This window comes from Pristis pectinata, chromosome 22 (assembly GCF_009764475.1).
Source record: "Pristis pectinata isolate sPriPec2 chromosome 22, sPriPec2.1.pri, whole genome shotgun sequence".
NCBI lineage: Eukaryota > Metazoa > Chordata > Chondrichthyes > Rhinopristiformes > Pristidae > Pristis > Pristis pectinata.
Genome location: NC_067426.1, coordinates 19,350,093 through 19,373,321, shown reverse-complemented (window position 1 = coordinate 19,373,321; position 23,229 = coordinate 19,350,093). Strand labels below are relative to the sequence as shown.

Below are 23,229 nucleotides of genomic sequence, written 5' to 3'. Positions count from 1 at the left end.
GTACATGAGTGGCAGAATCTCGAGACAGTTGATGGGAACATGGGAAGAATAATGTGTGATGAGTGTAATCAGATGCTTGATGGTCATCTGGGACTTGGTGAACCAAAGAGCCTGTTTCTGTGCTGTATGACTCAATGGCTTTACATTGTTTCTACTTGTAGGTGAGTATAAAAAATAAAATATTCACAAATGGGTCAAATAAAGAATTTAGAATTTAGGTGAAATGTCTTCACAGAGTAGAGAATATAAAACTGGCGGCAATGTAGAGTACTTGAAGCCCTGATGTGTTTGAGAAAAGATTTGATGCACGTATGATAGAGAGGGTAACGAAGGGAAAAAGGAACAGGGAGTTACTAAGGAACTAGATTGGTAAAAAGGGGAAAGTACATGTTTATGCCACACCTTTCACATTCACAGATAACTTAAAGGACATTACAGCCAACCAAACACTTTAGAAATGTTAGGCTATTCAACCATTCCAGCTTGCTCCACCATTCAATATGATCATGGCTGATCATTCAAATTCAGTATCCTGTTCCAGCTTTCTCCACATATCTCTTGATCCCTCTAAACATAATAGAAACAGCAAACTCCTTCCTGAAGATATTTAATGATTTAGTTTCAATGGTTTTCTGTGGTGGACAATTCCAAGGTCACAGAGTCAAAGAGTCATAGATTTGTATAGCACTGAAAATGGTCCGCCACTTCTATGCAGACACTTTTGCATAGAAGTGGCGGACCGTTTTCTGTGCTATACAACTTCCGCTAATCCCATTTGGCTACATTAGGTCCATACAGTATCCTTCCATTCTTTCCATAATTAAGTGCCTGTGTAAATGTCTTGTGAAAGTAGTGATTGTATTTGACTCCACCACCTTCTCTGGCAATGAGTTCCAGATATCAACCACTCTATGTAAAAAAACTTTCCCTTCAAATACCCATTAAAATTCCTTCCTTTCACCTTAAACCTAAACCTTCTCATTTTTGATAACCTTATCATGGGAAAATGGTTCAAACTACCCTATCTATGCCTCTTGTAATGTTATATACCATTGTCAGGTCACCCCTCAGCCTCCTTTGCTCCAGGGAAAACAAGCCCAGCCAATCCAATCTCTCCCCATAGCTAATTCAGGAACATCCCAGTGAACCTCTGCTACACACTTTCCAGCACAAGCATATCCTTCCTACAGTGTGGCAACTGCACACAGGTTCACCACTCTCTGGAAACTTCTCCTCATCTCAGTCTTAAATAGCTAACTCCATATCCTTAGACTGCAACCCCTAATCCTGGATTCGCCAGCCATTCTGTAACGTAGAGGTGCAGCAGCCAAACCATGCACTTGAAAATTTCACAAACATCTTTAGTGAAGTAACTTAAGGGTAAAAAAAATAGCCAGACAACTGAAAATAACTTTCCAACTCTTCTCTGAAACCGTGCTTTGAGATTGTTTATGTCCACTTATGACTCTGTTCTTAATAATCAGTAAAGTCATGGTAGATTTCACCAGCTTACCAATTAACACTTACCAATTAACAGTTCACTGATCAGAGAGGGGGAGCAGTGAGAAAGGGTCTCACAGAACTTCTGTCGAAGAGAGGAGGAAAACTTCTTCAGGGTGGGCATATCTCAAGAGACTTTGCAGTGGAGAAACAAAATGGAGACATAAGAAAGACTGCAGATGCTGGAAATCTGGAGCAACACACAAAAAATGCTGGACGAACTCTTGATGAAGGGTCTCCACCCGAAACATTGACTGTTCATTTCCCTCCACAGATGCTGCCTGATCTGCTGAGTTCGTCCAGCACTTTTTTGTGTGTTGCTCCAGATTTCCAGCATCTGCAGTCTTTCTTGTGTCTCTTGTGTAACAGTTCACTGGTATTCGGTTTAGGATTCAGCTGACTCCACACCTCACTACAATCGCAGCCCCAAGACTTTGCTGCAAGACAGTGTCTTGACTTGCTTCATCATTGGCCTTTTCTTCCCCCACATATTGTGAGACATGTGAACATTTACTGATGATTCTGCAATGTTATGTTCAATTCCATTCACAACTCCTCAGATAATGAAATAATCCATACGTACATTCCTGCATCACCTAGACTGCATTCAGGAATAGACTGATCAGTGGGGAGTAATATTTATGCCATACAAAGACCATCTCCAACAAGAGATGTCATTCAACAGCACTACCATTCTTATACCTCTCACACGCTAAAAGATGATCTCTTGATTTCCCCAGTCTACCTCGTCGTGGTCCTTGCACTTTATTTCTCTACTTGCACTGCACTTTCTTTGTAACTGTGACACTAGATTCTGCATTCTGTTTTCCTTTTTGCTACCTCAGTGTACGAATGTCTGGAAGACACACAAACACTGTATGTCGGTACACGTGACAATAATAAATCAATTACCAATTAAGTGCCCCACCGTCAAATTCATATCAAATTTAATCAAATCTACAAAATCAGGTCAAAGGCTAGGAATCCTGCGACAAGTTACTTATTTTCTTATTCCCCAAAGCCTTTCCACAATCCGCAAAGCACATGCCAGAAATGTGAGGGAATACGCTTCACTTGCCTGGATAAGCGTAGCTCCAACACACTAGACAGCTCAATATCATACCGAACAAATTAAAACAGCTTGTCTGGTTTCCTATTCACCCCCCCCCCCCCCCCAAGCATTCACTGCCCACTTGTGTCTATTGCAACAGGAGTGGAACGTTGTGTCACAACAATTACCCGCTTCATGTTCATTGAGCATTAGGCATTGTGACGTCCCAGAATTCAATAGATCCAATTGGATGTTTTGCCGAAATGAGGCGTGGTTAGAATACAGAGTGCACGCCTGCGCGGGAAGGTTTAAAAATACTGGAGCGGCAGCAGGTTCTGGTGAGCTGTTTGCTTCTGCAAGTAATATTAGTGAGTCTGGTTTGTTTTTTTTTAAGTAATTGTACTCTGAGATCGCAAATCTCTTTTTTTTTAAATAAGCTGTGTTTATATCTTGTCATGTCCGCTCGAGCACGCCTGTCTCATAAAAGTCAAATACTCGATAGTCCTTCAAAACCTCCTCACAAAGATCATGAGCACTCGGTAAGATTTTTTTGAAGAAAAACTAGGTTTGTTGGAGAATTAATGTGGCTGGATTTTAGAAACTATAACATTTTGTGGTTGGAAGTAATGAAGTCTACGAAGTTTAATACGCCGGTGGCAATCAAATCAGGTCGAAATCAGCGTGCAAACTTGACTATGTTCAAGACATTGTATGTTGTAACGTTTTATTCGGCATGGAAACAAGGCCATTTTGAAAAGTATTTAAACCTTAGCGGCTAAGTATGTAAAAGTCAATGGAGTGAGGGTTTCTCTTGTGTAACAGCGTCTAAAGTCCGATGTATGGATGGTAGTGTTAGTGGGGGAGGGGGTTGCTGGTGTTGGAACACAGTAAACTCAGCATTTTTCTTTTAACGGTCTACTGGAATACCTGCTATAGTTGCTCCTAAAGTTTACAGATCTTTTTCATATCAAATCTAGTTTCATGTAGAAGATTGTGGTCTCTAAGATTCATTTGGGGGTCTTTTGTTTTCTCTTCAAGAGCAATCCAATTGCTGTTCAGTAGACTGAAATTAATCACCACCTGTGGCTGTCAGCAAATGTGAAGTCCACGTGTAATTCCAGGTTTGGAAGTGTTTAGGGAGGCATTTCACACATGACCAAAGGAGCATGGCCTGTAGAAAAATTATTGAGAAACTGAAGGAGAGACCAACTTTATTGTTTCCCTAAGTTTGCTGATTATGCATTCTTGGGTAATGACTGATGCTAGGGACACAACTTTTTACAAGTTGTGCAATGACTTGGATGAAGGCTGTTAAATTTGCTAATTAAACTTGGGTAGAAAAGTGAGTTGGTAAGAGGACATGAGGGGACTGCAAAGAGATGTAGATAACTGGGTGGACAAAGATTTTGCCAATGGTGTATAATGTGGGAAAAATGTGAAATTGTCCATTTTGGCAGGAAAAATAAAAAGCCATCTAAATGGCCAGTGGCTGCAGAACTTGGGTGCAGAGGAATCTATATTGATGTGCAAAAGGTAGGTATGCAAGTATAGAAAGTAGTTAAAGTTGAACAATGTTATTGTTTATTGTTAAGGGAACTGAAATGAAAAATGGACAGGTCATGCTTCCAATCTATGGGATATTGATAAGGCCACATCTGGTGTACTGTATACAGAATTAGTTTCCATATTTAAAGAAGTTAATGTATTGAAAATAGTTCAGAGGTGGTTTACTTGACTACTGTGTATAATAGGCATGTTGTCTTATGAGGAAATATTGAACAGGCCAGGCTTGGACATGCTGGAGTTTAGAAAAGTGTGATAAGATATTAAGTTTCTACCAAATCATGAGTAGCATTGATCGTGGATGTAGAGATGTTGTTCCTTTTGGGGAATCTGGAACCAGGGGTCAGTGTTTTAAAAATAAGGAGTCTGCCATTTAAGACAGAAATCAGATTTTTGTGAGTCTTTGGAGCTCTTCAAGGGGTGTTGTAAAGCAAAGCCTATGAATATTTTTAAGGGATAGGCAGACAGGAGTGAAAGTTACACCAGGTGGTGGGAATGTGGAGTTGAGGTTGCAATCAGATTAGCAATTGATCTTGTTAAATGGTAGGGCAGCTTTAAAAGTTGAGTGACTCACTCCTGGTCTTGCTTTGTATCCTGACTTTTTTCTTTTTGAATAACTTCTTCCATATTCTGAATGATATTAAAATAGTCTTCTAAACTGAGACATGGCAAAAATGGAATAACGTGATTGTCTTGGATTTGGACCCAAATGCAATCAATTCAAACTCTATTCTCAAAGGTGAATGTGATAAAAGTGTAGCAACATATGACTAGAGATGTTTGCATATCATTGAGAGCAAAGGTGAATTAGACTTGGCCAAATATTTTTTTAAACAAACTCCAATCTTTGTCACTAATTTGCCTCTAATTTTTCAGCTGCTCTTTTTCTAATTGGGTTCCTTTTTGTTTTCCCATATTTTGAACCTTTTTTATTGGTGAAATTGGAGAGGGCTGTGGAAGGTTATGAATATCTTGAAGCCAGCCTATCTTCAGACATTCAGGGAAACGTTATAAGGGGTTGTTGCAAGCTAGTAGTTTTATATTGATAGCTATAAAACTAACTGCTTGGGGGATAATATTGTGAAGGGTTGCTCTTTTTGGTGCTGTGGGCTTTAAATTTTTACTTGATGGATATTTTTGGATGCCAGCAACTGTGGGTGTAAAATATTGAGGAATTAGTCAACTGATTGCAACTTCTAATGTTTAGCAGAGCTTGATGCTTACCATACCAAATATAGATCTGGGATTATGCAGGGAGTGTAAATTGGCCCAGGCAAATTGAAATATGCATGAAGGGATCAAAAGCTTAAGGTGTCCTTCTCTAAAACTGTTCTAAAATGTGACTAGCACCAGATGTTTGCCAGTACAATAATGTACTTTCTTCTTGGAGAAGATTTCCATACTGCTTTAATAATGAAACTCTTTGAATTTGTAGATTAACCTGAAAGACAAAGCTGCAAAACTTCAGGATGAGCCCCTTCTTCGTGAAAATCCCAATCGGTTTGTCATCTTCCCAATTCAATACCATGATATCTGGAAAATGTATAAAAAGGCAGAAGCATCATTCTGGACTGCTGAAGAGGTAATTGTGTAAGGATTGTAATGGGGAGTTAGGAAGCTGGGTCAGTAGCTGCATGGCAATGACTGTAATTTAAGTGGTTTATTTTTAAAGGATGAAGTGCCTTTTTTCCATAATTATATGGATGACATTTTAAAATTTTATGAATTATAGGTGAAATATTTTGTGGTACCATGCCCAATTAATTTTCAAGAATTCTTTAGAAAATGGACTCCTCACAATTATGACAATAGAGTCGGGATGCCCATGTTATTTTGGGTAGCCTGTTTATACCTGTGAGACACATTAGTGGAGATAAGTGTTAATGCTTTGTTTTTGTAGGTTGACTTGTCAAAAGACCTAGCACATTGGGAATCTCTGAAACAGGATGAAAAATACTTTATTTCACATGTCTTGGCATTCTTTGCTGCCAGTGATGGGATTGTAAATGAGAACCTGGTATGTATGCATAAATACTGTGAAAATTCTCTGACAGTATGATATTCCCATTATTGTGTGCTTTGTGTACAAGATGTAAGCCAATTCTGAAGTGACATTTCAACTGGGAAGGGCACTGAAGTTCTGAATTGCAGTTGAGAAGTTTAGCATGCACTCTTTCATTACATTTGGATAGATGGTTCATAAGCATTGTTGCTCTATCATAAAGCTAATTTTCTCTATAGGACAATGTAATTGCAAAGGTATCATCAGTAACACTGGGATTTCAAAAATTACCAATTATGGATTTGAATGTTGAAATGGTAAATCCTCTGAGATATGAAAGTTTATTGCCTCACTAAATACACAATTTTACAAACTGAGAACAGTGGAACTATTCTCAAATCCCTACTTTAGGATTTTGTAGCCACTCAAGTAGTTATTCTTCTGTCGTTTGTAGGTGGAACGATTCAGCCAGGAGGTCCAGGTCACTGAAGCTCGTTGTTTCTATGGTTTCCAAATTGCCATGGAGAATGTTCATTCAGAGATGTATAGTCTCCTCATTGATACCTACGTCAAGGATCCCAGTGAGAGGTGGAGAATCAAGGTTTCAATTGGGTCTTATCCAAGATAACATTTGTTTGGTACAAACATACTGAGGCCAGGTGTAGTTTTCCAGCTTGAATAGTGAGTGACCTTCCACTTTAAGGAATGTGTATGGTAAGGAAAAGAACATCTGTGGTATTATTAATGATCCATGTTGACTCAAATTTTACATGCCAAGTTCTAGCTTGCATTTAAAGTCGGCCTCCATTAATGCTGGGAGATGGGGAATCAAAACTGCAAGTAAAAATGGAAAGTACTGGAAATACTCAGCAGGTCAGGCAGCATCTGAAGAGAGAAATGGTTAATGCTTCAGGTCGATAGCCTTCACCAGAAACAAGAAAAATTAGAAATTGAACATTAAATTTCAGAAGTGGGAGGGGTGACAAGGACAAAAGGAATGTCTATGATATGGTGGGGTCTGAATGTGATAATGATGGCTAAAAGAAGATGAAGTGAATTGCAGCTGATCTGTCTGGAAGGTTGGGTAGGAGAGGAAGAAAAATGGATTCTGGGATTTCAGGATCTAAAATATTAGAGTTCTGGAGATCTGAAATAAGAGGACACTACAAATTTCCAGCAGAAAAAGCAGCATCTGTGAAGAGAAGTGACTTAACATTAACTTGGGTTTTTTCTTCAGATGTTTAATTTTTGAACCAATATAACTGGCACTATTGGGTGCCATGAAGGTGGTTTCCCATCACTGTCTGATATTCTTGGAAGATGCACACTTCTGTGAAGACTGGATGAGAACAAACTTGCCAGTCCCTCCACACTAGTGTAATCCAGATGCTGAATGCCTAGGACATAAGTGATTACTATTTGAAGGACATGAGTTATTAGTTCCTGCTCTCCAAGACCATTCTTCATAAGGAGAAGGGATTGACACAACTTAGCTCCAAAGTAACACCAAGAAAAGTTAATAGAAAATATTTGCTTTTTAAGCAGAACACTGAATGGAAAGTAATTTCTAATCTCTCCATGAGATTTATTTGAAATGCCTAGTCTGTATATTATTTATAACTGCGGGATATGGATTTCCTTGCTTCCTGTAGGTTCTGTAATCAATGAGAGAGGTTTGGAATTTGCTGCTTGCAGAAGTAGCCTGAATAAACCAGCATTAACCTATTTATTGAAAAGTTGTGCCATTTTAGAGAAATATTGAATACTTGATCTAATTCTAATTTGTTTCTATCTGTTCTTCAGGGAGTTCTTGTTCAATGCCATTGAAACAATGCCAAGTGTCAAGCAGAAGGCTGACTGGGCCTTGCAATGGATTGCTGATCAAGAATCCACATTTGGTAACGGTCTTTATAACATCAGAAAAATATGAAACATTGATGTATTCTGCTTATAAAATTAACATTATACATTCACTGGAATGTGAAAGATTTCAAAGCCTTAGTCTCATTTTTATTGATGTTTCATCCTTGAAGTAATTCACGTATATTAATACAGTTTTAAAAATTTTGCCTCATTAGAAACAATGAAACTAAATCTCCTGAGTTCATTTGCTCTAGATTTTGCTGCCTTTCAATGCTAAACAGCTGTGGCTGTGAAGAGTTGGAAGAATAGCAAAGGCCTCGAGTGTTAGACCACTACCCACACAGGCCTGACCACCTACTCCCACCTCCTGTAACAACATCCTACTGAATCTCTGCTTTGGCTCATCTGAAAAATCATTACCTCTAGAGGTACAGTCTTAGCTGACTACCTCAATCTGCCATCCATTTAATTTCGGGTGACCCAAAACATTGCTGTCAGTGTCCTATCCCACACATCAACTCTCATTCACTAGCACCTCCTGTGCTTTGTGATCTACATTGGTATCTAATTAATCTGTTCCTTGTTTTTCTTATTAATGATTTTCAAGCTTGCTTCTCCCCAACTTTTCTTGTAATCCTGTTCAGCCATACGAACCTTGAATAGCACAGTTCCTCCAATTCTTGATCTTGCTATGAGCTCCTAAGGCTCTCCCACTCTATGTCCACCTTTTAAGGATGTGCTTTAGAACCTACCTGTTTGACCAGGTTTCTTGTACACAAATATCTCCCTGCAGAGCTTGGTATCAGTTTTTGATAATGAAGCAGTATGGGAAATTTCCTTGTGCTACTTATGCTTGATAACCACAAGATAGTAGTGGTGTAGGCAGTAAAAGAACAAGCAAACTGAATATGGATTTCATTTGTATTTCTTCCAATCAAATTTGCTCAATGATGGAAATGATAAGTATTTATCAGTTTATTTAAAAGATGAACCTCTGCCTGACCTCTAGGCTCAAATGCTCAATGTAGTAGGAAGCTGAGCTACTAGGATCCAGAAAGTGTCAGGAAAATCTTGTATTGTGCTTTTTTAACTGAGTAAATTAACCCAAGGCATGTTAGAAGAACCTGATTAAACAAACTTCAAACGTGCAAAGTTGTTTGATTTGGTTGAGCTACACGTTAAGAAGTAGATTCTAAGGATCTTGGAGCATCAAGTGGAAATCCTAAATTCAAGGCTGGCAACAGTGGAGCTTTAAATCTAAGAGGCCAGAATTGGAGGAATGCGGATTCCTTGTGAATATGGAACTGGGTTGGAGAGGGACTCAGCAGGCCAGGCAGCAACCATGGAGAAAAACAGATGGTCAATGTTTCAGATCAGGGTCCTTCAGGACTGAAGATGGGGGGGAAAAAGGGGAAGCCTAATGTATATTGGTTGGAGGGGAGGGGAAGAAAATGGAGCAGTGATAGGTGGACAAAAGAGGGGAGGTGGGGTGGGCACAAGGTGGTGATGGGGAGATGCAGGTAAGAGATAGTGATAGGCAGGTGTGGGGGAGGAGGGGAGAGCAGATCCACCAGAGAATGGGTCAAAGGTATGGAGGCAGGTGCTGTATGAAGGGGGAGGAAAGGGAAAAAAATATAGACGGGGGAGAAAAGGGATGGAAGGTGGGGGATGGGGGTTTGGTGGGACCTTGCAGCCCAATGGCATGAACAGTGAATTCTCCCCACCAAACCCCCTCCCCCACCATGCCTCTTTTCTTCCCTTTCCTATCCAATCTTTTTTCCTCACCAATGTTTTTTTTCCCTTTCCTTTCCTTCTCCTACCCTGCCCCACCACCCCCCCCATGGGGTACCTGCCTCCATACCTTTGACCCATCCCCCAGTGGATCTGCTCTCCCCTTCTCACCCACATCTGCCCATCACTATCTCTTACCTGCATCTACCTATTACCACCTGTGCCCACCCCTTCTCTCCTTTTGTCCACCTATCACTGCTCTGCTTTCCCTCCCCCTATATATGGGGCTTCCCCTTTTCCTGTCTTCAGTCCTGAAGAAGGGTCCTGACCCAAAATGTTGACTGTCTGGTTTTTCTCCACAGATGCTGCCTGGCCTGCTGAGATCCTCCAGCATCTTGTTTTTTTTCATCTAGATTCCAGCATCTGTAGTGCTTTTTCTCTGGGCTGGAGAGAGGATCTCTAGATTGTGCAACTATTTTAGAATGCACAATTCAACTGGGTTGAAATTCAGTCAGAGGTGGGAGGAATAAGTGTTCTTGGTATTGGAGTCATTAGAAAACTTTGCTGCTGGCCACAGTTTGCATTCTTGGCATCTTGTTTTAACTGGTGGCCAGAGAATGGAGTTGTTGGCTTAGGGAGCTGATGATAATGTTTAGTTGGAGGGCAGTATCTTTTAATTTCTGGAAGCAGTTAATAGACTTAGAAGCAATATTATGTTTTCAACAACCTACATATGTTGTGGAACTTGGGTGAGAAGAGGGTCTGGCTTGAGCTGTAAAATGTCTTTATTCAAAGAGCTTCCTCAAAGCATTTTTAATTGGTATGCTATACTAATAATACATTCTCTCAACTTGTCCTATATTAAAAGCCAGCCAGAGTGATGAAGTAAGGAAAATCTCAACCACAGTGTTATGGAGCAGGTTTGGTGGATTGAATTTGATTTACTGGGGTGTTTAGCCATAATATCCATTCATTGACTTGTGTTCTGACTGAGATGCAAATTATGCACTTAAAGTTGATTATTCTCTCATTTCTTCAAATAAAATTCTTGCCTTTTATCCAATCTAGGGGAGCGTGTGATTGGCTTTGCTGCTGTTGAGGGAATCTTTTTTTCTGGTTCCTTTGCTGCTATTTTCTGGTTAAAGAAGCGAGGTTTGATGCCAGGTCTGACTTTCTCCAATGAGCTGATCAGCAGGGATGAGGTAAGTATTGGGTGTTCTGCTGATGAAATGCAGGGTGAATATGGATTTGTGATAAAGTAGCAATTGGAATTTAGTCAGTTTTGTATCAGAATATTGTTTTTTGTTCAATTACTTACAGCCTGCACAATGAAACCAGAGAGTACATAAAATTCCAATTGCATTCCTAAGTGTATCTCCTTGTCATTGAATGCTGTAATACATTTAAAAGTAAAATGTAAGAGGCAAAGAAAACACCAATAGTTTATTCCCAACAGTTTTAGTAATTATAACTTCAAACCATCTATTCATAAGCTCCATTTGAGCATCAGGTGTTTGTTTGCCACTATAGTGACAAGAACTTGCAAGATTTTGGGCACCCCATTCCCACTCTGACCTGTCTTTGGCATCTTGCATTCATCCAAAGATGTCCAACGTAAGGAACAGCACCTCAGCTTCTTAAACCCTCTGGGATGTAATATTGAATTGAACAGTAACAAATTTAACAGTCCTCTTCTCTCTGTCAGACTCTCGAACTGCCTCTTAAGTCATTGTTACCTTGACAATTTGGGTCTCCACACTCACAGGCATCCCCTCTGATCTCTCCACCCCTCACCCTCTGCCACTTAACACATTTGTTTTCTTCCTTTTCTAGGTTCGAATGAAGGGTCCTTGACCTGAAATATTGACCCTATTTCTCTGTCCACTGCTGCTCGACCTATCATTTTTCTCTGAGAGACTTGATTTTGTTCTCATTTTGTTTAATATTAGTGGGGGCAAAAATCTTCAAACATGCATTTAATCAGAACTCATACTTTTTAGCCTGCTGAGGTGCCAAAAAATGTGGTCTGCATTAAATATTTTTAATCTAACCTAAAATGATTAGGGTAGGATTAATGTAAATGGGTCCTTGATATCAGCATAGACTTGATGGGCATAAAGATTTGTTTCCATTCTCTTTCTAACTCCATAACACCTTGAGTTGTCTAAACAGAAGTTGTTGGTGCTGCTAACTGCTCCAGGTTCAGTCCTGACCTTGATTAAAGGCATGGATTAACAGGCTGAAAGGTCTCCATTTGTGCAGTAACAGGTATATTTCTAGCCCACTGTATCCTCCTTCGTAGTTCATGCTGTTATGTAGCTTTGTATTATGAGTAAACTTGGATGAAAAGACAGAATGCAACTCATCCAACTTTTGTGTAAATTGTGAATATCAGAGGGTACAATAATGACCCCTGTGGCACTCTGAATAACAGTTGGTCAACCTGATAAAAGAACTATTTAACGAATAGAAGATTGAAGGAATTAATCAATCCAATATCTAAACTGATATGTTATTCCTAATTTTGTTTCTATAAACCATCTTTCATGTGGAACTTGATAAAATCACTTTTGAGAAGACAGTTATTCTACATTCACTGGTATGTCTTCATCTATCATGTTGGTTATAATCCTCAACACTCTATTAGATTTGTCAAAATTTTTTTCCTTGGCCACCCGTCTCTATTACAATGGCATACTGATGGGCATCAATGTTTCATAAATGGTCTTGATCTGGTAAGTGATCACGTACAAAGACTGACTAAAAAGTAAACAAGTTTCTTCCTTTGCCTATCTGATTTTTTTTCTAAGATTAGTAATTTAACATTGCTTCAGTACTGAGATTTTTTTACAATGGCCTTTACAAACCAGGTAGATTTGATGCTCTGAACGGAAGATGCATTTATACCAACATCTTTCCCATTTGGAAAATTGATCCAACTAAAATCCTGGTGGTAACCTTGTTTTAGTGTCTTGTTTCATTTCTTCTCAGGGTCTGCATTGTGACTTTGCATGCCTTATGTTCAAACACTTGGTTCACAAGCCATCAAAAGCAAGAGTCATAGAAATTATCTCTGAGGCAGTGAGGATTGAAAAGGTAATGATTAATGGATTTAAAAAGAAGCAGTACCTGTCTGATCCTTGGAATCTTTCATTTTAACTTGGTTTACGGATGTCACCTTTTTCCAATTTTGTCCAACTTGAATTTAAAAATTTTAGTTATGTTCACTGAATAAAAGATCCTGAATCATTCTCTAGGATTTATCACACTTGATTAGTTTCCTAAAATAGTTGCTATCTTGATTCTTATTGTCTTAACCCCAGTTGTTTTCTTTTGGCAGGAGTTTCTGACAGAGTCTCTCCCTGTGAATTTGATAGGCATGAATTGCACCCTGATGAAACGTTACATTGAATTTGTAGCTGACCGCCTGCTATTGGAGCTGGGCTTTAGTAAGGTCAGTATTTATTTCTGTTTTCTTTATCTGTAAAAGATGGACTGTGCTACAGAAGCAAAGTAAATCATTGGTGATCTGCAATAAATATACTTGAAGCCATGAATATCTTGAGGCCAAACTAATTTCTGCATCTATACAGAATAGCTGGAGGATGGAGAGGGAAAGAATTTGCATGCCTGATAACCATATACTGACCAGTCTGTAGAATATGAATGCTTTGAGTATTTGTAATCTCAAATTTGTCCATCCCACTTGCCTTGTTGGTAATTACTGTGGAAATGTGCAATAGGGTATGAAGAGATGAGGTTTGAAGTGTGTGTCATACTCGTACAACACAGAAACAGGCCATTTGGCCCAACTGGTCCATGCTGACCAAGATGCCCATCCAAGCGAGATATATCTTTATTAGTCACATGTACATCAAAACACACAGTAAAATGCATCTTTTGCATAGTGTTCTGCAGCAGCTCACAAGTGTCACCACGCTTCTGGCACCAACATAGCATGCCCACAACTTCCTAACCCGTACATCTTTTGGAATGTGGGAGGAAACCCACACAGACATGGGGAGAACGTACAAACTCCTTAAGGCAGTGGCCGGAATTGAACCCGGGTCACTGATGCTGTAATATCGTTATGCTAACCACTACACTGTGCCTGCCCAACAAACCATGCCTAGTTCCATTTGCCAGCATTTAGCCCATAACCTTCTGAACCGTTCCTATCCACTGTATCTGTCCAACTGTCTTTTAAGTCACTTAGTTTTCAGCTGAGATTCAACTTGCATTTTGTTGATGCAATTATAATAGAAATTTGCAGCTCCAGCAGCTCTGGTTTGATTTTGACCCTGGGTACTTTCTGGAGTCCTCCTGTTCTTCCTGTATCTGTGGGTTTTCTCTGGATGCTCTGGTTTTCTCCCACATCCAAAAGATAGGTTAATTGGCTTCTGTAAATTGCACTGGGTGGCAGTGGTTGGGCATGAGGTTGCAGGGAAATAAGTGAGGGAATGGGACTGATGGGTGTGCTCAGAAACAGCAGAGAATTGATGTGCAGAAAGACCCTCCCACATCAAAAGGAAATGTAAAAGTTGAGCATTATTGTAAACAGAGGTAAAAGAATTGTCCTTCAGAAGGTGCATGCCTCAAATTCAGTCATTCAACACTGTTCAGCTTATAGAATGGAGGATGAATTTCTTCTCCCTGGTGTTAAAGTGGATGTGATGATTAACTCCACTGGGCTTTGTGACCATTATTTCTCCCTCTCCTTAACTGTCACTGAGAACAGATGTGTGGAAAGACTGAACCGCAACCTACTTGACCCAATTCTTTCACTTCAGATTTTTAAAGCAGAAAATCCTTTTGACTTCATGGAAAACATTTCCCTGGTGGGGAAGACCAACTTCTTTGAAAAGAGAGTTGCTGAGTATCAAAGGATGGGAGTGATGTCAAGTGCAGAAGATAAGAACTTCACATTGGATGCTGACTTTTAGTCTGTTTGGATACAATTTATTTTTAAAAACAAATATTTGCTTTGTTTTAATGTATATAGCCAATATTCAACAGCTGGCTTTTGCATCTGACCTTGGAATGGCTCTTGACTGTACTACCAAGCTTGTAATGTGCCATGAGAATTTTTGGTTTACTTTGGATAACAGACAGATTTGCTACATTTAAAATGCAGGAGGAAGTGGCTTCTTAAAAAGGCTAACTATAGTCTGCCTGAGTGAAGAATTAATCTAAATGTTTGTAGGCTTCCTTTTTATTTATTTGCTATTCTTGAATTTCAGTTGGACTAGTGATGGTACCTAAAGCCATTGTAAGCCACCTAGATCTCTGAGATCATGTACTTCTCACAACAGGCTTCCCTGGCTTAACTGCCCCTTATGTAATGCAGTTCATTCACTTGCATACCAATTAATCTGTCATCCATTTGTGTGTAATGAAAGAACCGGATCTGGCTAAAATGGTGTAGGCAATTCATTATTGGCAGTGGAATTTTTGATCAGTGCAAAAATGAAAAAGCACTTGATATTCAAATATTAAATGGCTTGGAAGTTTTTAAAAGTCTCTACCCTGCAGCAGCTATTCAAACAAAACTGCCCAGTGGATTTTAGTGGCCTTTATGATGAAGCTCCCTTGTAATACTGGTGTCCCAGTTTGCAGACTGGTGTTAACATGAATCTAGCACATAAAGTTGTTGGTTTTAAACCCTTGACCTTGGAGATGGTGAGATGAAATGAAATTTGCTTGAGTTGGCCTAAACATCACTAAACAGTGATGGCGGTATGTTGTCCTCCATATTTAAAATTTGCTTACATTAACTTAAACCCAATATTCTGCCACCTGAGGATAATGCCCAGCTGATACTGTATTGTTTAGTTCTAATGAGTGAGGATTAACTTCTGTGTTAGGAGTTGTTTACTGATATTTGGTTAAAACCTACAAACCATGCTTTAAGTTCTTCCTTCTAGAATTGTGGAATGAATTGTGAGTGGCCTATCAACCTTATTTGGTTGAGGTCTAATGGATCAAGTTACTGTAAGAATGTTGTATTTTAGCTTTCTGTCCATGTTGCACTTATTCCTGGATGATCTCAAATGTAAGACTTTAGGAACCTGGTATAAATGAGTTTTTATTTTTTAAAATCTGACCAAACAAAGCCATTTGAACATCAATAAGAAAACAGGTTACAGCTTGAGTTCTATGGACAGAATTATACAAATGACTTTTTTTAAACTTTGGCCTCCAGCGCTAGACTGGCCCTGAAACTTGCCATAACAAATGCAAGGAAGATTACCTGGAAGAGAATGGAATTATTCTAAATACATGTCTGTGTTTTCACAATTTGACCTGCTTGTGGATTTTAGACTTGACCTGTTTTTAATTTGGCTTTTGCAATTTAATAAAGTTGGTATTAAAAGCAATTTGAATATAGTCTCCTTATAACTGAATACTCATGTGTTAAATCACAATGTGTTGCATTTTAAAGAATTGCATCCTCACTGGCCACAGGAGAAGTGTCAGATGATTGGAGGGTGGCAAATGTTCCTCCTTTGTTTAAGAAAGGCAGTAGGGTTAACCCTGGAATTTGCAGACCAGTGAGTCTTTCTTCAGTGGTGGGCAAATTACTGGAGAAGATTCTTAAAGACAGGATTTATGGGCATTTGGAGAAGCATGGGCTGATTAGGGACAGTCAGCATGGCTTTGTGAGGGGCAGGTCATGCTGCATGAGCCTGATTGAATTCTTTGAGGATGTGATTAAAGCACATTGAAGTTAGAGCAGTGGATATGGTGTGCATGGATTTTACTAAGGTGTTTGATAAGGTTCCTCATGGAAGGCTTGTTCAGAAAGTCAGGAGGCATGGGATCTATGGAAACTTGGCTGTGTGGATTCAGAATTGGCTTGCTCATAGACAGAGGGTGGTGGTAGATAGAGTATTCTGCCTGGAGTTCAGTGACCAGTGGTGTTCTGCAGGAATCTGTTCTGGGACCCCTGCTCTGATTTTTTTTTAAATAAATGACTTGGATGAGGATGTGGAAGGGTGGGTTAGTAAGTTTGCTGATGATACAAAGGTTGGTGGTGGTGTGGATAGTGTAGAAGGTTGCTGTAGATTACAACATGATATTGATAGAATGCAGATCTGAGAATTGGCAGATGAGTTCAACCCAGATAAGTGAAGTGATGCACTTTGGGAGATCAAATTTGAAGGCAGAATACAAGGTTAATGGCAGGACTCTTAGCAGTGTGGAGGAACAGAGGGATCTTGGGTTCCACATCCATAGATCCCTCAAGGTTGTTGCACAGGTTGATAGGGTTGTTAAGAAGGCATATGGAGCACTGGCCTTCATTAGTTGGGGTATTGAGTTCAAGAGCTGAGGTGATGTTGCAGCTCTATAAAACTCTGGTCAGACAACACTTGGAGTATTGTTCGGTTCTGGTTGCCTCATTATAGAAAGGATGTGGAAGCTTTAAAGGGTGCAGAGGAGATTTACCAGCATGTTGCCTGGATTGGAGAGCATGTCTTATGAGGACGGGTTGAGTGAGCTAGGTTTTCCTGTCTAGAGAGGAGGATGAGGTGTACAAGATAAGGCATAGATCAAGTGGACAGTCAGACTTTTTTTCCCAGGATGACAATCACTAACACATGGGGACATAATCTTAAGGTGATTGGAGGAAAGTGTAGGGGGTATGTCAGAGGTAAATTTTTTTTTTACAGTGGTGGGTGTGTGGAATGCACTGCTGGCAGATGTTGTGGAGGCAGATACATCAGGGATATTTAAGAGACTCTTAGATAAACACGTGAATGATAGAGAAATGGGGGGTTATGTGGCAAGGAAGGGTTAGATAGATCCTGGAGCAAGATAAAATTTTGGCACAACATTGTAGGCTGAAGGGCCTGTACCGTGCTGATATGTTCTATGTAGGGTGCACAGATTGATAGGATGGCTATAGTTTAGTGTACTATGGCTAAAATTATAACAGCAGATGTAAGAATACTCTTTTAATGAAAGAGCTAATTCATTCTGAGGATCTATCAACTTTGAGTGAGATGGCACCAATACCAGAATTCAGTTCTGTTTATTTTACAAAAAAGCAGTTTAAGAATCCCAAGTAAGAGTTCCCTGCCAGGAAATCTAGAGTTTGGAACCAAAGATGTACATTGCAGTTTGATGTACAAACAGTCACCAAATAGAGATACTCTTAGCTTTGGAATTTATGGTTCCCTCTGGGCATCCATGGAACATTTTTATTATTTTATTTACAGTGTGGTAACACACCCTTCTGGCCCAATGAGTCTCTGCTGCCCATTTTAAACCCAAATTAACCTACCCATACGTCTTTAGAATGTGGGAGGAAACCAGAGCACCCAAAGGAAACTTAGACAGGAGAACGTATGAACTCCTTACAGTAATAGGAATTGAACTCTGATTGCTGGCACTGTAATAGTGTTGTGCTAACTGCTACACTATATCATAATCATGTTACATAACATGATTATGTAATATAAGTGACTTGCTTAATTGGTTGTAGTTTGAGTGCTGAAGATTAAATAATATGAATTCTAAGCAGCTGTCATTTAGCCTTGCCAGAAAGTGCAATTTCTCAGTGGGTGAAGTTCTTTGTCATGCAGTCAAAGGCAGCCTTTGTTTAGGCCATGGTGTCATAGAGCATGGAACCAGGTCCTTTTGGCTCACCTAATCTGCACATACCATTGGGAACCAATTTGCACTGATCCTGCACTAATTCCATTTTCTCCACACATTCCGATCAGCTTTTTTTTGCTGCTTGGCCCCCCCCACCACCACCATTCAACCATACACTAGGAACAATTTACAGTAGCCAATTAGCTTGACATCCCTTTGTATCTTTGGGATATGAGATGAAACCAGAAGAAGAAACCCATGTGGTCACAGGGAGACTGTGCAAATGCTCCTGATAGCACCGGAGGTTGGGATTGAACCTTGGTCATTGGAGCTGAGAAGCAATAGCTCTACCAGCTGTGCCTCTACTTCCACTTTATTAGTTTATCTCCTTTGTAACTGGTTTGGATTGTGTAGGGAAGAAATCATTAGCAACTGCAATAGGTCAAGCAGCCCTATGGAGGAAAAATAGTTTAATATATTATAGTTCTGTTGGGAGATTGTGAATTTAAAGGATCAACTTTATTCTCTTTCTAAAAATGTGTGAACTTTTCAAAAATTCCATTAATTGCAGCATTTATTGGTGGTTCATTTAGAACTACTAGCTATGTTCTCCATTAGCACTCCATTATCGCTTTGTAATCCACTAAATCCCATAAATAGCAGTTTGAGGGAGAAAATAAATCTGAATTTAAATTGTGGATGATTTTTGAAATTAATCTTCATTGCTCAGCTGATTTTTTTTTGTTGGTTTAAACACATTTTATTTCCTTAACTTCAGTCCTGCAAGGTGAAGTTTGTTCAGTTCTGATTTTATTAATTTTGATAGAATAACAACTAAAATCCTTTGAGTACCAACACACAATATGCTGGAGGAACTCAGCAGGTCAGGCAGGATGAAGACTCTCTACCTGAAATGTCGACTGTTTATTTCCCTCTATAGATGCTGCTTGACCTGAGTTCCTCCAGCATTTTGTGTGTGTTGTTCCAGATTCCAGCATCTGCAGAATCTCTTGTCTCCTTGTTAAACTCTAATCCCATTTGAGAAGCAAGATCCAGGCTCGAGGTGCAAGATGACAAATGCTTGTAGGTGGTCATATTTATCTTAATGACAATGCCTGGGGTTGTATGGGGCAGTAGAAACTTAATGTTATCAGACAATGGTTACAAAACAAAGGCCATTTGTTCCCTGATATGTCAGCACTCTATCAGAACAACTCTTTAGTTCCAGCCACTCTGGGGGCTCTTGCACTTATCCAATACCCTTTTGATGGCTACAATAAAACCTGCCTCTTCCACATCAGCAGTCCATTCCAGATTGCAACCATACTGTTGTCCTTGTGTCTCTATTAATTCTCTCCCACCATATTTTATATCTGAGATCTGTTTCTCAACCCCTTCACCTTCAGGAACTACCTCTAGCCATTGACTCCACCGTCAGTGACATCCTTGATCCTGGCAGCAGAATTGCAACATATCATCCTGCAGTCACATCCACAGTGACAGAAGTACTTGTCCTTTCCCCCTAACTTCTGAATCCACTATCATATTGCTCACTCTTGTTTCTTCTTTCCCTCTTCTGCAGCCAAGCCACACTCCTGAATGCTATGTATGAGCTGATATGTGGTCTCAATTCCATACATCTTGGGCTGTGTGTGAACTTAGCATTAGACATAGCAGGTTACAGGTATTTCTTTCTGCATTGTTGCAAGGTGCAGAGTGAATCAATGTAAGAAGATGAGTTGCTGCATGCTCTTCATATCTGCTCTGCAGGACCTCCTGCCACCTTCAACACAGAGGAAGCACAGTCTCCCTGCTCCATCTTAATCCAACGGTGATGAGTCATGGTCCTTGAAATGAGGGGAATGCTCCCTCCCCTCTGGTGCCTCTCTATCAGCAATTTGTGCAGAGAAACCAACAGAACAATCCACTTCCAGTGGTGATGGAACCCTGCTGTGAGATAATGCTGGAAGCTGCCAGCAAGCGTATTAAATTTACATAGTACTTGTCAACCTGCAGGGATTGTGCTCCAACTGTGACTGGACATTTTCACAGCTTTTACCATTGAAACTCCTGTCAGAGCTGCACTAGCGTGGGTTACCATGCTGTGTAGTATTATTGTTCTATTTAGGAGTAACCCAATTTCTAGGTATATGCTTCTTAAAGTTACTGTACTGAAAATAATGGTGTAGAATTGATCTGTTTGTACTCCTTACGGTTGGGTGTGAATAAGTGGGATATCTAATGAGTTTGTTGACTTGTGTAGTCTTTAATAAACACAAGTTACAATGAAGCAAGCAATGAATTGTCTAAAATTCACCTTTTAAGTGTTCTGAACAATTAAATAACTGAATTGTCAAAGCAGTAATAGAGACTCTCTCTTTATATGTGCTGCTATTCTTCTAATGATTATTAATTTATTTAAATAAAAATCAACCTTGACTAAAAAAAATGTTCTGACTAAAAATATTTTCTAATTCATTCAAATTCTTTTGGAAGGAGCCACACAAGGAGGAGGAATGCATCATTTTATCGTCGATGCATTTATTTCATGCTGGAAATCTCTGCAAAAGGCATGTGTCAAGAATGCAAAGTGACGATTGATAGCTCTGGACAACCACTGATCGTCCAACCCAGGCTTTTGTGAGACGGTGGGGCCACAATGAAAAAAAAAGTTATTTAAAAACTTTCAAGGACAATATAATAGGTAATATTAATCATGTTAAAGAAAGAACTATTTTAGTATGTTTCATGTACTCATAACTCATTTTGAAACATTGAAGGTAAATGGGATTAGTGTCGATAGGCGCAACAGGCAGCATGGAGATAATGGGCCAAAGGGCCTCCTTCTGTGCTATATTGGCTCTATGACTATAAAATCACTCAACTACTTTGTGAAATCCAGCCTCTGTAGTTCTTTTGACAGTTTAGTCAATGGTGCAGTGTGATAATATTCCACGTATACCTCATGCTGCCATCCCTTCTGGTCAGATTCCTCCTCTCTCTTGATAGCCCATTTGCTTCCACCAGCTCTCTGATCCTTCCCATTCCCCCACCCTACTAATTCTCAGTCCAACTTCATTTCCACCCAGAACTCCCATACCAGGGAAGGTCCCCAGTGGTTCTGAATAATACACCAGTTGGTCCCTGGAGCCTCTTTTCTAGTTCAATAAAATCAGGAATGATCTGACCTTTGGTCTCAGCTCTTATTTGTCTGGTCCCCATGCCTTTGATTCCACTATAGTCCAGAAATGTACTTAATAACTCAGCCTCCACAGCTCTCTGGGGCTCAGAATTCTAAGGATGCATAACCATGCAAGAGAAGAAACCCCTCCTCATCTCTTAAATGGGTGACCTATTATCCTGAGACTATGTCCCCCAGTTCTTGTTTCATCCCCCAGTTCTCGTTTCATCCCCCAGTTCTCATTTCCTCTCCCAGTTCTTGTTTCCTCCCCTAGGGAAACATTCTCTAAGCAACTAAGGAGAAAGAGAGGTAATCCTTCCTAACAAGTCCATACCTTCATACCTGGAACCAATGAAGGCAATGGCTGTGGTCTTCTACCACTGGCTATCTTGTCCAGCAGCTGAACTATTTTTCAGTCTGCTGGCAATGAAAAAGAAAAGGAGAATGGTGCTAAATTTGCCAGGGCCTCCTCATCCCCAGAATATCCCCTTCCTTCCATGCTTGTTTCTGAGCTCCCTGAGTGACTCACCACAAATAACACCAATGCACCCAGGCTGGACAAACAGAACTGTAAAAATCAGTTTGGCAAACTGACCTCTACCTCACAGAGGTCAATCATCAGAATCAGACGCCTCCTCGTATGTCCATCTTGACTATGACCCCACTACTAAACATCAAGCCACTATCTCTCTGTCACTGACCTCACTTCCTCAGGAGATTTATTTATTTTATGTCATTGTATGTATGTATGTATGCATTTATTTGTTTGTTTGTTTGTTTGTCATTGTACTGTTGCAACAACAACACAACGAGATTACGATGGCACTCCCTTGCTTATAAAAACCAAAACAGTAAATTGATAAGAGCAATTATAACTATAAAATAAAACAAACATACTTACACAAATATAAAGTATAAAAAAAAGACAGTGTGCAAATGAACCATGATAATAATAATAATGATAATCAGCAGCATATCAATATCAATATATTAAATAACACCATGATGAGTCCAGCCGGTAAAGGGGGGAAGACATAGTATGTGCATGTATGTATGTATAGGAGGTGTCAGTCCATGTTCAACAATTTAACAGCCTTGGGGAAAAAGCTGTGTTTCAGTCTTATAGTGTGTGCATATATTGTCCTGTATCGCCTACCAGAGGGGAGTAGTTTGAAAAGGTAGTGAGCAGGGTGAGCTGGTTCTCGAATGATGTTTAAAGCCCTGCTCCGACATCGAGCCTGATAGATGTCCTCCATCGCTGGTAACTGAGTCCCAATGATGTTTTGGGCTATCTTGATGACCCTCTGCAGAGCCTTCTGCTCCTTCCTAGTGCAGCTGGCATACCAAGCAATAATGCTGTATGTCAGGATGCTCTCCACTGCACACCAGTAGAAGTTCACCAGAATGTTCTGAGACAGTCTGGTTCTCCTCAATTTCCTCAAAAAATAGAGGCGTTGCTGTGCTTTCCTAATGACAGCTGAGGTGTGTATTGCCCAGGAAAAGTCCTCGGTGACGTATGCCCCTAGGAATTTAAAACTGGAGACTCTCTCCACAGCCTCACCATCAATGAACACTGGACCAAGATCTATCTTCCTTGACTTCCTGAAATCCACCACAATCTCTTCAGTCTCCATTTACTCCAGTTTCATTTTCCATCTAATCTGCTCAATACTACTGCTTCCCCAAGATCCACAAGCAGGACTCTTCAGGGAATCCTCTTGTTTTTAGCTTAGTCTTATT

At 39.9% G+C, this 23,229-nt stretch overlaps 1 protein-coding gene across 2 annotated transcripts; it reads left to right on the top strand.

The window, feature by feature from the left end:
* Window positions 1-2,894: 2,894 nt before the first annotated feature.
* Window positions 2,895-16,082, top strand: rrm2 (ribonucleotide reductase M2 polypeptide). Of its 2 annotated transcripts, XM_052036331.1 has the most exons (9): window positions 2,895-3,090; window positions 5,550-5,696; window positions 6,015-6,131; window positions 6,571-6,704; window positions 7,920-8,014; window positions 10,779-10,912; window positions 12,702-12,806; window positions 13,051-13,164; window positions 14,501-16,082. In XM_052036331.1, exons 1-9 carry the CDS (start codon window positions 3,007-3,009, stop codon window positions 14,651-14,653), a joined length of 1,083 nt encoding a protein of 360 aa, XP_051892291.1. In that variant the 5' UTR covers window positions 2,895-3,006; the 3' UTR covers window positions 14,654-16,082. The 2 variants fall into 2 exon arrangements, with proteins under 2 accessions (XP_051892291.1, XP_051892292.1); XM_052036332.1 differs by lacking the exon at window positions 12,702-12,806 and having other exon boundaries at window positions 14,501-16,079.
* The last annotated feature ends 7,147 nt before the right edge of the window (window positions 16,083-23,229 follow it).